Raw genomic sequence first — 13695 nt, 5'->3', positions numbered from 1 at the left:
GTGTGTTGAACATTTAACTGCTCCTGAACCAACTGTTCTAAGCTTGTAGTTTCTCCTGTGTCAAAGGCCATTGTCCAATCCAGACAGGTTTATCAGTTAGCCATTTTAAAGGTAAGGCCATTGGTACTTCTGAGTGTTCAACAGCAGTTGTGCTGTTTATGTACAGCCTGAATGGTTTTTTTTTAATAGTATCTATAATATTATTCTCAGAAACATGAATTGGTCTGTATTCCTTTTCAGAGAGTATAGGAATTCTAACCTGGGTATTCCACTGCTGTAACAATCTCGGCCCCAAAGATTCACCACTACGTTTGCCACATATGGCTTCGCCCTTCCTCTCTGTCCTTCTGGCCCTATGCATTCAACCCATCTTGAACTTTGTTTTACCTGAGATAGGGTTCCGATCTTTAGAAACTGGACATCTCTCCCTTGAATTAGCCAATTTGGATGCCATGATTTTGGTGTAATTATAATCATGTCCACACTTGGGTCTACCAGGCCTTCCAGAACATCATCATTAATTTGTACTCTAAGCTTTGGTCTTTGTTCATTTATGGAAGTCAGCCAAAATATTTGCTTTATGGTGTGTTTTTGGAGTTTTTGATCCATCTATCAGAGCTGTTCTGTCTTCCAGTGCAGTATCGTTCTTTACATTAGACACTCGGTTATTTAATTGTCCTGGAGAGGAATTTCCTCCACTGACTGGAAATTTTTGTACCACGTTCCATGTGGGACCTGTGAGAGGCCCTCTGAGGCATTTCCCACTGGTAAAGGGTTGCCTCGTACATATATTGTTGATCTGCATTCATTGATCCAATGTCGGCCTTTGCCATGTCTTCTGCATAATCCAGAGGGTTGGGGTCTCCTGTTTGAGTTATTTCTAGAAGCATTTCTTCTAGGAGCATCCTGTGTACAATTTCTTCTCATATGACCTGGTGTACCACAGTTAAAACATTTAGTACCGTGAAGCCTCCTACTACCTCTGGACATCATCTCTCCTATCCAAGCCTCATTATTATAGTTGAGACTTAACACTGTTTATATATTGAATCCATTCCTCCAAAGGTGCTGACCTGACTTTTAAAGGTGTAAGTATTCATTTGCATTCTGTATTAGCATTATCAAAAGCCAAGGATTAATACTTGTCTTAATCCTTGGTCTGATATCACCTTGTTTACAGCCATGGTCAGACTTTGTAAAAAAAAATCAGTAAATGGTCCTTTTGGCCCTTGGAAAACCTTCGTATGTAGCTCAGTTGGTTTCCCTGGTTCTGGAATTTTTTCCCAAGCATTTAAAGCTGCTGTACAGCATATAAAGATACTGTATGCTCATCAAAGGTAGCTTGTACATTTATGTGGTGATATTGTGTTCCCCAATATATTGTGCACCCTAATAAATTTATCTGGGGTCAGAGAACAGAACACCCACTAGACAGACATAGAGGCCAGAAAATGGTGGCACACACACCTTTAATCCTATCACTTGGGAGGCAGAGATCCATCTGGATCTCTGTGAGTTCAAAGCCACACTGGAAACACCCAGGCATGATGACTCATGCCTTTAATCCCATGAAGTGATGGCAGAAAGCAGAAAGGTATATAAGGTGTGAAAACCAGCAACTAGAGCTGGTTAAGCTTTTAGGCTTTTGAGTAGCAGTTCAGCTGAGATCCATTCAGATGAGGAAAGAGGCTTCCAGTCTGAGGAATTGGCAAGGGGAGGTGGCTGTGGCTTGTTCTGCTTCTCTGATCTTCCAGCATTCACGCCAATAACTGGCACTGGGTTTGCTTTTATTAACATGACCTTTTAAGATTTGTGCTACACATTTATATCAGTGAAATAGCCCTCACCAAGAATTTGAACTTGGGAGATCTCAAAGCCTCAGATCTTACCTTGTTATTCAAAGACTTTAGCCTCTTCTCTCGACCAGCTTTTCCATTGTAATTGCTGGCTGTATTCTAAAACAGCTGAGATTAACTTATTCCAATCATCTGGTATGATTCTATTTGTAGAAGACCATGTGTTTAACATGTTTTAAATATGTTGAATGTATGCCATAGGTGACCACCATTTTCTTAATGTTTTTAAATCCCTTATATGAATAGATTGCCAGATATATTCTTCAATGCCTCAGGATGTTTATTTATCATCTCCTGGCTTCTCACATATGGTGACTGGATAAGCCATTTTATAAGGGCCACCTGGCAATGTTATTACTTGTATGGCTTTTCCCTTCTGCTTGTTAGTTTCTTTGTAATCTTTACTGAGGGACCCTTCCAAACCTTGAAATCGATTCACTACCACCTGTTGCAGTGTTTGATTCTCCTGTTGTAAAGGATTCTAGAGATTTCATGGAATCATGCAATTTTATATGTCCATCAGAAACATACGATTCCAGACTTTATTCTATCAGCTAGCGATGATCTTTCCTCCTTATAAATTATCTGAATGGCATTAAGATTGCTCTGAAAAGTTATCGTTTTATCCATTAAGTATTCATATTTATCATCAAAAGAATTAAATCTGGTTGTCCAGTTATTATTAATCTACTGAAGTTCTTATAGTAAGTTAGCAGATTACACAGAAAGAATCCACTTTCTTAAATCCTCATTAGTATTCTGTAAAGCCTTTTAAGTTCTTGTGGTAGATTAGCAAGTTCCATAGAAAGAATCTATTTAAGTCATTATTACCAGGCTGAGTCTATTTAATGAGCGAGGGAATTTATTAGGGGGTAACTCACTACAGCACAGGTATTTATCAGAGTCTGAGAAAGTCAAGCTATGTCTCACACTGATCTTCCAAGATCTGCCTAGTCAGTCCCAACATCCAAACTACAAGCAAGCTAAGAGAGCACCACATATGTGCATCCCAGGTCTTAAGAGTCCGGAAGTGTTATGCCCTGGGAAGAGGACATGTACATGAAGGACACAGGCAGATGATGTAGCTGTTACCTGCTGCCTCACTGGGGCAGTTCTTCAAGGTCATTAGCTAGAATAGCTACCCACTACAGCAGTAGACACAACCTGCTGGTATGTTAAGTATGTACTTTTTTTTTTTTCCTGTTTTTTTGAGACAGTTTCTCTGTGTAATCCTGGCTGTCCTGGAACTTGCTCTGTAGACCAGGTTGGCCTCAAACTCAGAGATCCACCTACTTCTGCCTCCCAAGTGCTGGGATTAAAGGCGTGCACTACCACCACCTGGCATGTAAGCACATCCTGAATGTAGACTTTATTCGGTGTTTTTCCAGTAGACAAATTCCAGAGTTTCAGTAATAGCTATCTTTGGTTTTCATGGCCACTTTGCCCAGGCTTTGTGTCTACCCCTCTTACATACAACCCCTGTGCTGGTTTGACTAGGAATGGCCCCCATAGACTCATGTGTTTGAACACTTGGCCCACAGGGAGTGCACTATGCGTACGTGTGGCCTTGTTGGAGGAAGTATGTCACTGTGGAGGAGGGCTGTGAGGTCTCAGATGCTCAAGCTCCACCCAGGGTGGCAGGGTGGCAGGGTGGCAGGGTGGCACACTCTCCTGCTGCTGCCTGCGGATCAGGATGTAGAACTCTCAGCTGTCTCTCCAGCACCGTGTCTGCCAGCATGATGCCATGTTTCCTGCCATGATGATCGACTAAACCTCTGAACTGTAAACTAGTCCCAATTAAATGCTTTCCTTTATAAGAGTTGCTGTGGTTATGGTGTCTCTTCACAGCACTAGAAACCGTAACTGACAACCCCCTAGTATCACCTACAATTTTCCCATTTTATAGTCTTAATTATCAACATGTTACAAAAGATCTTGGTTTACTGTTTAGTGGGGTTGCACTGGCAGTCAACTTGACTGTGCAATAGTTCCTTTCAAGAGCCCTAAAATTAACATTGTAACCGAGAACCTTAATTCCGAGAAGCAATGGATATGGTTACACTTTCTTTTCCACTAAGCTGACATTCATGGTTTTGGGGAACTGTGGTTCAGTGCCCAAAAGACAATTTCAGGATCTAGGAATGCACTGAGACTCTCTTAAAAGAATTCATGCATGAAATAAAGTAACTAGTACTTTCTGATAAAGCCACCTGGATTTTATCGGAGTGTTTATGGACACATCAGTACAAGCTTTCAGATTCGTTACAGCAGCAAAATAACCCAACGTCAAAGGGCAGGCAGAGAAAAAGGTCAACACTCCCAACCTAAGGCAAAGTGCAACTGTCCTTTTTTATACACGTCCATTACTAAAAATCAGTAGTATGTACAAATCTTGGGGGGCAGAAGAGGAACAACTCATACACTTACTGCACAAAGGAATATAAATCCCTGCAACAGTTCTTTGAAAAACAGTAAAATGTACATTCTCCAACCCTATCAATATTTCCTGCGAAGAACTTACACTCCAGATATACTTGAAAAGGTAATTTGGTATTTATTCACTTGCATGGTATTTTTGACACATTAAAAGACAAATAACATATGCATGGCCCTGTTTCCAATCCCTACACAGCAAAAGGAAACCACAAATGAAGACTTGGAGCACATTCCTCTCAGAGAATGCAGCTAAGCCCCCTAGCTGTCAGCAGTGCAATGCAGCCTGCCTTGAACCCTTCTCAAGAAGTGGTGCTGAAATGTTACCAGCATCTTGCTAAGTACCACTGTGTAAGTTGAGACATAAATTCAGTAAGTATATGAATGTTTCTATGTATGCAGCTATTTCTGGAAGGCCATCCTCAATGGAGTATGGCTTCAGACGATGAGGAGGCAGTCTTCACGATATCATCATTCCATCACACTTCCCACTGGAGTATGACTCACTCTCTTTTCTTGCTTGATTGTTCAATTCACAACCCCCTTGAGTACAGTGCTTATGGGTACACATCCATGAGCTACAGAATACAGGCTCATCACCAGTGGCAGCTGAAATTAATTGGGCAAGTATTTTTTTTTTTTAAATGCTTTTATTGCTGGCCTAGTAGCACACACCTATAATCCCAGGACTCGGGAGGCAGAGGCACGTAGGCTGCCTACCACGGGTTCTAAACCAGACTGTTTTACGGAATGAGTTCTAGGTCAATCAGGGACATACAACAAAAACAAAAAAAATTGTTATTGGGCCTAGCCCCCAAAGACTGTTTAATAATGGGGTGCAAACAACTTTGGGAGCTCTAAAAACTCGCCATATGACCTCCCTGAGGTGGCCCAGTGCAGATCACTTTTAGGTGTGTCCGACAAAGCCGTAACAGCTATACACATGGGCAGCACAAGACTGTTGCTGCAACACTGCTCCTTCTGCTACTCAACTGTATGCTTCCTGTGACTTCACGGATGACGACCTTGTGTCAGTGTCAGGAGGAACAGGCCTGGAACATTCACGGACAGAAGTGTGAAAATCAAAACATCTGAGATGATGGGTGGTGTCACAGAGGAAGCAGGCACAGAAGGAATCTGGAGTCCAACCCAAGGACACAGGGATATATGCACACCACTCCTATTCTGCGTGGTCTCAACTTTTACTCAGTCTGCAGCCTTAGCTGACTAAAGCGGGTTCTGTTTGTGAGAGACTCTATATTACTCTGGCTATCTTGCTTACAGCTGTGTATATTGCTCTGTATAAATAAAGTGCTGACTGGCCAGTAGCCAGGCAGGAAGTATAGGCGGGACAAGCAGGGAAGAGAATTCTGGGAACAGGAAGCCTGAGTCAGGAGATGCTACCAGGTGCCACCATGAGTACCAACATGTAAGATACTGGTAAGCCACAAGCCATGTGGCAAGGTATAGATTTACAGAAATGGGCTAATTCAAGATGTAAGAACTAGATAGCTAGAATCCTGAGCCATTCGGCCAAACAGTTTAAATAATGTAAGTGTCTGTATGTTTATTTTATAGGTGGGCTATGGGACTGGCTGGGGCTTGGCTGGACTGGAGAGAAAAACTCTAGCTACAGTTTCTGTTTTGGATTGCGCGTCAGAACAGAAAGATTGTTCATCTAATCCTGTGCACCAGTGAAGCCCAGTATTTCTCTTTATCTCCATCTTTCAGCCTCTTTTGCTAAAGGGTGAAATATATGAAAACACTACAAAGAACAAGTTTTATAAGCAAATTATTTTAGGAAGCCTATGATTGATTTCTCATGAAGTCACATCATAGCCATATAAAATACATATTCAGGGGTACAGCCAACCAAAAGAAAGATGGCATCTTCCAAGAACCCTGTACACACCTCAAGCATTCACAAAGCTTCTATGACCTACATAGGTACTGTCACTCAGGCAAGATGAATGGATTACACAAAAACTCCCATTTTGGGCTGGGAATGTGGCTCAGTGATAGGAGTACAGAGCTCCAGATTCATCCCTAGGACTGTGACAGTCTTCCTGAGCACACAACTCTCACCCTCCAAAAGCAGTGAGCCTGGCATTACAGAAGGGAAAGTCTCATAAGAGCATAGCTCATAATTAATACAGTAAACCAAGTCAACTGAGGGCCCAGTGGGTATGTGCTTAAATATCTGAATTAACACTGATTCTTCAAAAGCATGTGAGGATCTGTCATTACATACACTTAGCACAAGAGAAAATCAGCTTGACACCAAAAATAACTATCACCTTTATCAAGTAAATAAAAACAAAAACTTCATTTATTTGCAATATCCAGAAGGTAATATACATAAAGACTCAATGTTGTATACAACAGATGTGTAACTAACCACACACACAAAATGAATATGTACTGAATTTTCAGAAACAAAAGTTAAAATAAATAGCAACAATAAAACTTTGGAAAAAATAACACATTTCAGTTGTGGAAAATATGATTCTTAATTATATACAGTTCATATGTAATAAAAGGCCATCTCCTCTTTTCAGATTGCACAAAACTTGGGACCAGTAATAGCATGTTTTATGGCATGTGACACTGTAATTGCAGGCCCGTTTGTGATTAACTCCAGGATAAAAACATGTACATTCATAATATAGTAGAAGATATGCAGTACTGTTTGAGAAAGACAGCCTTCTCAGCTCACGTTGACCTGCAGTAACCCTACAGAGGCCATACAGGAAATTTCACAAAAAGAAATCTCAAATAATTATTGTGCCCACTTCATGCTGAATCAACAGCCAAAAATGGGCTTCTAAGTAAACATGGTTGTCACTGGATATTTTTAACACTTTAAAGATCTTTCGTTGTCCTGGAAAACATTTGACTTGAAGACTAGCAATCTCAGCACAAGAAAAAGCCAGGCGAAATGAAGCTAGCTTTGGCTTTCCTTTCTTCTCTATGCAGAATGATCTCCAACAGGAGTTTGCAGAGAAAAGCACTAGCCTCAGCTCCCTTGCAAGCAGTCCTCATCAGGAGGGTCACTACATTATTGAGAATATTACTTATGCTCATTTAAAAGAAACAACAGTAGCAACATATCCATTTACATTATGGCACAGCCCTCAACTTTGAGAAAAATACATTTTAGGGAGCCAGAAAAATTGCACAAACCGTAGGAACAACCTGAAAACCTCCTGGTGAAAAACACCAGTCTCTAGGCAATAAAAAAATACATGTGGGCTCAATACAAATATTTACATTCAGAACAGAAGCTAGGGTAGCTACTAAGTTGCTCGATACCAGCCAGTCACAGGTTATTTCAAGAGTGTCCACAGGAGCTGTGACTCTAGAATATGCATAGAATACCGTGGAGATGCGGTCCTCCAGTCTGCTGCCTGTCCAACTCAACTTCATCGTGAAAGCTGTAACCACGTGTCTGCACCTTAAGTACTGCTGATCTCGCTCATCTGCTCCACCACTTGTCCTAGAATCTCATCCACTACATCAACGTCATAGTTGACCTGCTGAAGATCCAGATCAGGCACAATCATGGCTAGCAGCTGTCCTACATTGACTCGAAGAGAACGAAGTTTGAGGCTGCAAACACAAGCGTTAACTGATTAGATGAACACTGCAATATAAATGACTTCTCTTATAGGACTTAAAAGTGAAAATACAAAATCCTCTGTGGAATGATACAGAATAAAAAGAACAGTAGAAACTCCCTCAAAAACTGGATTTAGGGGCTGGAGAGATGGCTCAGTGCTTAAGAGCACTTGCCTGTTCTTCCAGAGGTCCCGAGTTCAACTCCCAGCAACCACATGGTGGCTCACAACCATCTCTAGTGGGATCTGATGCCCTCTTCTGGCATAAAGTTGTACATGCAGATAAAGCACTCATATACATAAATAAATAAAAATACCTTTAAAAAAATAATTTAAAAACAAAACAAAACTGGATTTAATTCAATAACCAATTGATTCATCAGATGCTAGGCTAACTCCAAGTAGAAGTGTTCCATTAAACTAGAGGCCCGTGAGATAGCCTGGACTAGGAAACACACAAATCAGATGTTATTTCCAATTTGCTGTCACCTAAGAAGACAGCAGCAATATGTGAGAACACTAAGAACTAAAACACTGAGCTTTGAATTTCACCTTCCCCTTGTAGGAAAATAACCTGAATTATACTTTAATCATGTTAGGAAAAAACTTTGTGGTCAAATAAGTATCCAAAACCGTGTTTTGAATACCATTAAGCGGGCTTTGTTCATCTGTGAGATTTCTCTAACGTGTGTCCCAGCAGGTTAACTGTCAAGCTGGTATAGCCTAGGTCATCTGAGCAGCTTCAACAGTCGGGCTGGTCTGCACGAGTGTCTAAGGACAAGAGACAGGATGCAAGCCAGCAGCAGCCTTCTGCCTCAAGCCCCTGCTCTGATCCCCTCGTGGAGGGACTGCAACCTGGAAGCTGAAGCAAAACACTCTTTACTCCCCAAGCTGCTTTTGGTCATAGAAGAAGCCAACTGAGATCGGGGGATAATTCATTTATTGTTTAGACTTGTAGCTCATACACAGAACCCTGAACCCACATAGTAAATAGCTGAGATCCTGTATCAAAAAGAACAAAACTCACCACCACCACCTAAAGCTAAACAAAAGCCCAAACCTGAATACCCAGCTTCTAATAGAGTCCTATGTCATGATCATGGTGAAATTCAGCCCAGTGTTCACTTTTTTTTTTTTTAACCAAATAACCCAAACCATTTCCTATCCCTTAATTTAGCAACTTGAAGCAGTGGCCCCTCTCTTAACCTTCCGTATCAGAAGTTCTGCCAGGACCACAATGTGTGTCAGTGACTATAGAGAAGAGTGCCTACAGAGCGTGTGTGAGCAGAGGTAACTAGTGAGCGGACAGCCCCCACTCTGCAAACAAGCTCCAATACCTTTCCCCATCCACACAACTGACGGATTCCTCAGCATTGCTTGAAGTTGAAACATCTGCTCCTGCCGGCTGACTTGTGGACTTCAACTGTTCAATTTCAGTTTTGAGTTCTTCACACTGAGAATGAACATGTGATTTCTCTATTTCCAATAACTGAACCTGACAAGAAATACATTTTATAAGCATAAAATTTTAAAAATACAGACCAAGTGCAAGTCTAATCATCCTGATAAAATTACCAGCTGCTGAACATTCCAGCAATGTTCTTTTCTTTGTTCTTTTCTTTCTTTCTTTCTTTCTTTCTTATTTATTTATTTTATTTTTCGAGACAGGGTTTCTCTGTGTATTTTGGTGCCTGTCCAGGATCTCACTCTGTAGCCCAGGCTGGCCTCGAACTTGTGGCTCTGCCTCTGAGTGCTGGGATTAAAGGTGTGTGACCCACTGGTGGCGGCTATCTGTAGTCTCTGGGGCTGGGGATACAGGGTCTTGCCCTGATAGGAAACCTATCACTGAGCTACATTCTAGTGCTCAGTAACTTTTCATTAAACAAGTTTCGTTTGCTTAAAGTGTTATTACCATTTGACACACTGTAAGTGGACCCTAGAAGAGTGAAACACAAAATGTTAATGCTGTTGTTTGAAAAGGCTCTCATTTCACCCACGTGATATTATTAACTACAATAAGAGCGTATTAACTTACTAGTTTTATCATTTAACACAATAATAACCTATCATTCAGAGTGCACACAGGCTGGAGAGATGGCTCACTGGTAAAGAGCACTGGCTGCTCTTCCAGAGAATCCCACAACTACTGGCAGTTCCTTGGGGGGGGGGGACCCCACACCCTCCATGCACCAGGCACCCACAAGGTACAACATATACATAGAGAAGAAAACTCCTACACACATAAAATAATAAAGTAAAACTTAAAAAGTTAACGCTACATTGGATGTGGTAGCATTTAGAAGGGAGAGACAGGTGAATCTCTGAGTTTGAGGCCAGTCTGGTCTACTCATCAATTTCCAGGACTGCCAGGGCTACACAGTAAGACCCTATCTTAAGATAAAATACTCTGCAAATCTGAAGTAGGACATATGCACAGGTTATCATTCATATCCTGATAGCTAGTGCTTTTCTTTTTCCTCCGAAGACAACACCTTCAGTAACTGCATTTTCCAGGCACCAATTAGCCCGGCAGAATATAGACACTGCTTTCCTGCGATGGCTGGACCCGAGGAGCCGTCTGGATCACACCGCACACTAAGGAGTGAACCAGCACCGTACAAGGAGCCTGTGTCTGGACTGTAGAGTTACCATTTTGTTTGGACTTGTCACTCACCACCATCACTAACCATTGGCCCCGTTTTCTGGTCCTCTCAAACCTCTTTCTTTGCAGGGAGGAGGGATGGATGGCCAAGGAGGGGGACACGGTCTTATGTAGCCCAGGCTAGCCTCAAACTTACCAGGTAGTGAGGATGACCTCGAACTCCTGATCTCTGACTCCATATCCCAAGTGCTGGGACTACAGGTCTTTATCACAGCTGGTTTAACACACAGCATTAATGTATTTTACTTACTTGTTACTGGCATGTGTGTGGAAGCCTGAGGCAGACATTACTCTCGACTCTTATTTACTGAGGCAGCATCTCTTGACCCTAGAGCTTGCCGACCCTAGATAAACAGCCACACCCACTGGGCTTATATGGAGGTGGTGGGATCCGAACTTCAGTTCCCATGCTTATAAGGCAAGGGCTTTATTCACTGAACCATCTTGTCAGTCCCTATTTTAGACATCTCTAAGAATCAAAAATGCGTCTCCGTATCCCTGTGGCCATGAGGAGGCCGGCCTCTCCCCAGTTAAAGAGCCCGTGATGGCTGGTGACTAGCTGGCACTCACCTCACTTTTGTACTGGTCCCTCTCGACAATGCACTTGTCCAGCTGTCTGAACACGTCATCCAGCTGCACAGCCATCTCATCCATCTCGCTCTTGCTCTCACCACCGGAGCACTGGCTGCACTCAGTCTTCACATGCTGCAGAGTGCTGCACTGTTTCTTCAGCCTTTCAATCTCTTCCAAAGCTTGCTGATACTGGGACCCTACATGGTCTGGGCTTTCCGATTTCCCATTGACACTCTCAAGTACAAACACAGCGTCGGTTTCAGTGGACTGGTGGCAAGTCTCCTTCTTCACACACTTGTCATTCATCTCCAGTATCCTCTGCTGTAACACTTTTATTTCATCAGTGTACATGTCACACTGTCTCTTGTAATTATCTCTTTCTTGTGTGACTGAAAGCAGCTCACTCCTCAGTTCCTGTAACTGACGGCCAGCATCATCCACTGACCTATCCAAGGTCTCCTGCACCTTGGCTTCAGCATTTACACAGGAGGACAGTGTCACTGGATCACTCGGCACACCCATCTGGTCTTCCACACTTTCCTCCTTTTTAACAATTAAACCTGGCGCGTCAGTCTGCGTGGAGACAGCAGTGCCCTGGTCACCCCTGGAGGTGGAGGTGCTTGTTGCACTGGCCTGGGCACAAGGTTCAGGACTGCCTACAAGTTCAACCTGCATAGCACTTTGTTCAGCGTGGCTCTGCTCCGGCTTCACTTCAATGTCGTGATCTACTGCAGGTTTGGGAGTACTATTTTCTTCTAAGATGATGACATCTTCATCATCATCATCTTTGTAAGATTTTGAATTTTCAAATGGAGGATTACTTAATCTCCGAGTCTTTGCATTCAGAATTGATGAACGAGTACTAAGTCTCCGTTTCAAGCTGGAAGAAATTATAGACATAAAATGTAAGTTTGTAAAACATGGGCATGACAGGATATAACTTTCCCTGTTTCTGTATCAAAATATATGACAAAAGCAATTTAACATGGGAAGGGCTCATCTGGCTCACAGTGTGAGGACACACAGTCACCTCGGGAAGGGAACCATGGCAGCAGGAGGTTCAATGGGGATGGAAACAACAGGCAGAACATAGGGCCAGCATACACCCTCACATCTATCCCCAGTGAGGTACGATTTTTCAGTTTCAATCTTCTAAACCAGCTCCACTAAGGACTCCGTGCTCAAAGGCCTTGAGTGATCATCCCAACAAGGCACTGTAACAACTCTCTCATTATTGTGAAATTTAAGAAATGCCCAGGTTCTTTTTTCAATTATCATACTATTCAGTCCTAATGTTGAATTAATGATACAAATTACTTTCTCTTTTACTATTAGGAAATAATTGACTATTGAGATGTCGAGATCTCTCTCTCTCTCTCTCTGTTTTTTTGTTTTGTTTGTTTGTGTGTTTTTCCCTTCAAGGCAGGGTTTCTCTGTCTATCAGCCCTGGCTGTCCTGGAACTCACTGTGTAGACGAGACTGGCCTCGAACTCATGGCAGATCCACTTGCCTCTGCCTCTTGAGTGCTAGCATTAAAGGTGTGAGCCACCACTGCTGAGCTCTTTTGGGTTTCTAAGACAGGGTTTCTCTGTGTAGCCCTGGAACTCATTCTGTAGACCAGACTAGCCTGAATTTGGGCCTGCCCTCCTCCCAGGTGCTGAGATTAAAGGCGTGCCCACCACCGCCCACCAATGATCTGTTTCAAGTACCAACTGTCTATGCTGACAAGCATCTCTTCACAGGCAGTTTCTAATCACTACAATAAATACAAGCCCTAAGTCAGAGCCCTTCTTGACACTGTGAGGGAGTGGCAACAACGTTTTCAAATGCCACCATTTCCCTAAACAGTGGGCACAGCCCAACAGAGTGAGTCTCTATTATTGTGTGTCGAGAGCTAGTCTGGTCCAAGGTTTTCACTGAAATACTGCAAAGGAATGTAGTTCCTTGTCTAAAAATCAGGAATGAGCTTGGTAGAGCCAGTAATGGCCTGGGGCCAGGCAGGGCCTTAGGGGACTGTGGATGCTGAGAACCCAAGTCTTCCTGCTGTACAGGGCTATGGCCATCAGTCCTCAGGCTGCTGGGTGCAATCTGTTCCCTTGTGTAATACTGTCGGACTAGCTTCCTATTGATGCTGCCCCAGCGCATGACAGTTTCTGCTGTCCCGCTCTCCCTTGCAGGAAAACCTGTACATGCGATGTTGTACTGAGCTACGTGCCTGGTTGGCATACGACATAGCCCGTGCCAGACCTCCTGACCTCAGCTTTCCTATCTTCTTCACCTTCTCATCTGCTGCCCATCTCCCACTTAGGACCCCATCATTGAAGGATGACCTGTTGGCCCAAGTCAATTTCATGTAAGATGATTCCCCCAAATTGGAAATTGTCTTGAGGCTGGGGAGATAGCTTAGGAGGTAAGAGTACTTGCTGTTTAAGAATGAGGACCTGATGCTGGATGGTGATGGCACATGCCTTTAATCCCAGCACTTGGGAGGCAGAGGCAGGCAGATCTCTGTGCGTTCAAGGGCAGCCTGGGCTACAAAGCAAGTCCCAAGACA

General features: G+C 42.9%; 1 protein-coding gene across 5 annotated transcripts in view; it reads right to left on the bottom strand.

Moving 5' to 3' along the window:
* Window positions 1-6733: 6733 nt before the first annotated feature.
* Morc3 (MORC family CW-type zinc finger 3) overlaps window positions 6734-13695 on the bottom strand; it is a 44401-nt gene continuing 37439 nt past the window's right edge. For all 5 annotated transcript variants that reach the window (XM_036203653.1, XM_036203649.1, XM_036203651.1 and 2 more), the window contains 3 exons: window positions 11139-12021; window positions 9244-9401; window positions 6734-7898 (listed from right to left, as the gene is read on the bottom strand). In XM_036203653.1, the coding sequence (XP_036059546.1) occupies window positions 7745-7898; window positions 9244-9401; window positions 11139-12021 (1195 nt within the window). In that variant the 3' untranslated portion in view covers window positions 6734-7744. The remainder of the gene's footprint in view (window positions 7899-9243; window positions 9402-11138; window positions 12022-13695) is intronic.

Source organism: Onychomys torridus, chromosome 12, assembly GCF_903995425.1.
Source record: "Onychomys torridus chromosome 12, mOncTor1.1, whole genome shotgun sequence".
Lineage (NCBI taxonomy): Eukaryota > Metazoa > Chordata > Mammalia > Rodentia > Cricetidae > Onychomys > Onychomys torridus.
The sequence above is the reverse complement of the archived record's forward strand: the minus strand, read 5'-3'. Positions and strand labels throughout refer to the sequence as shown.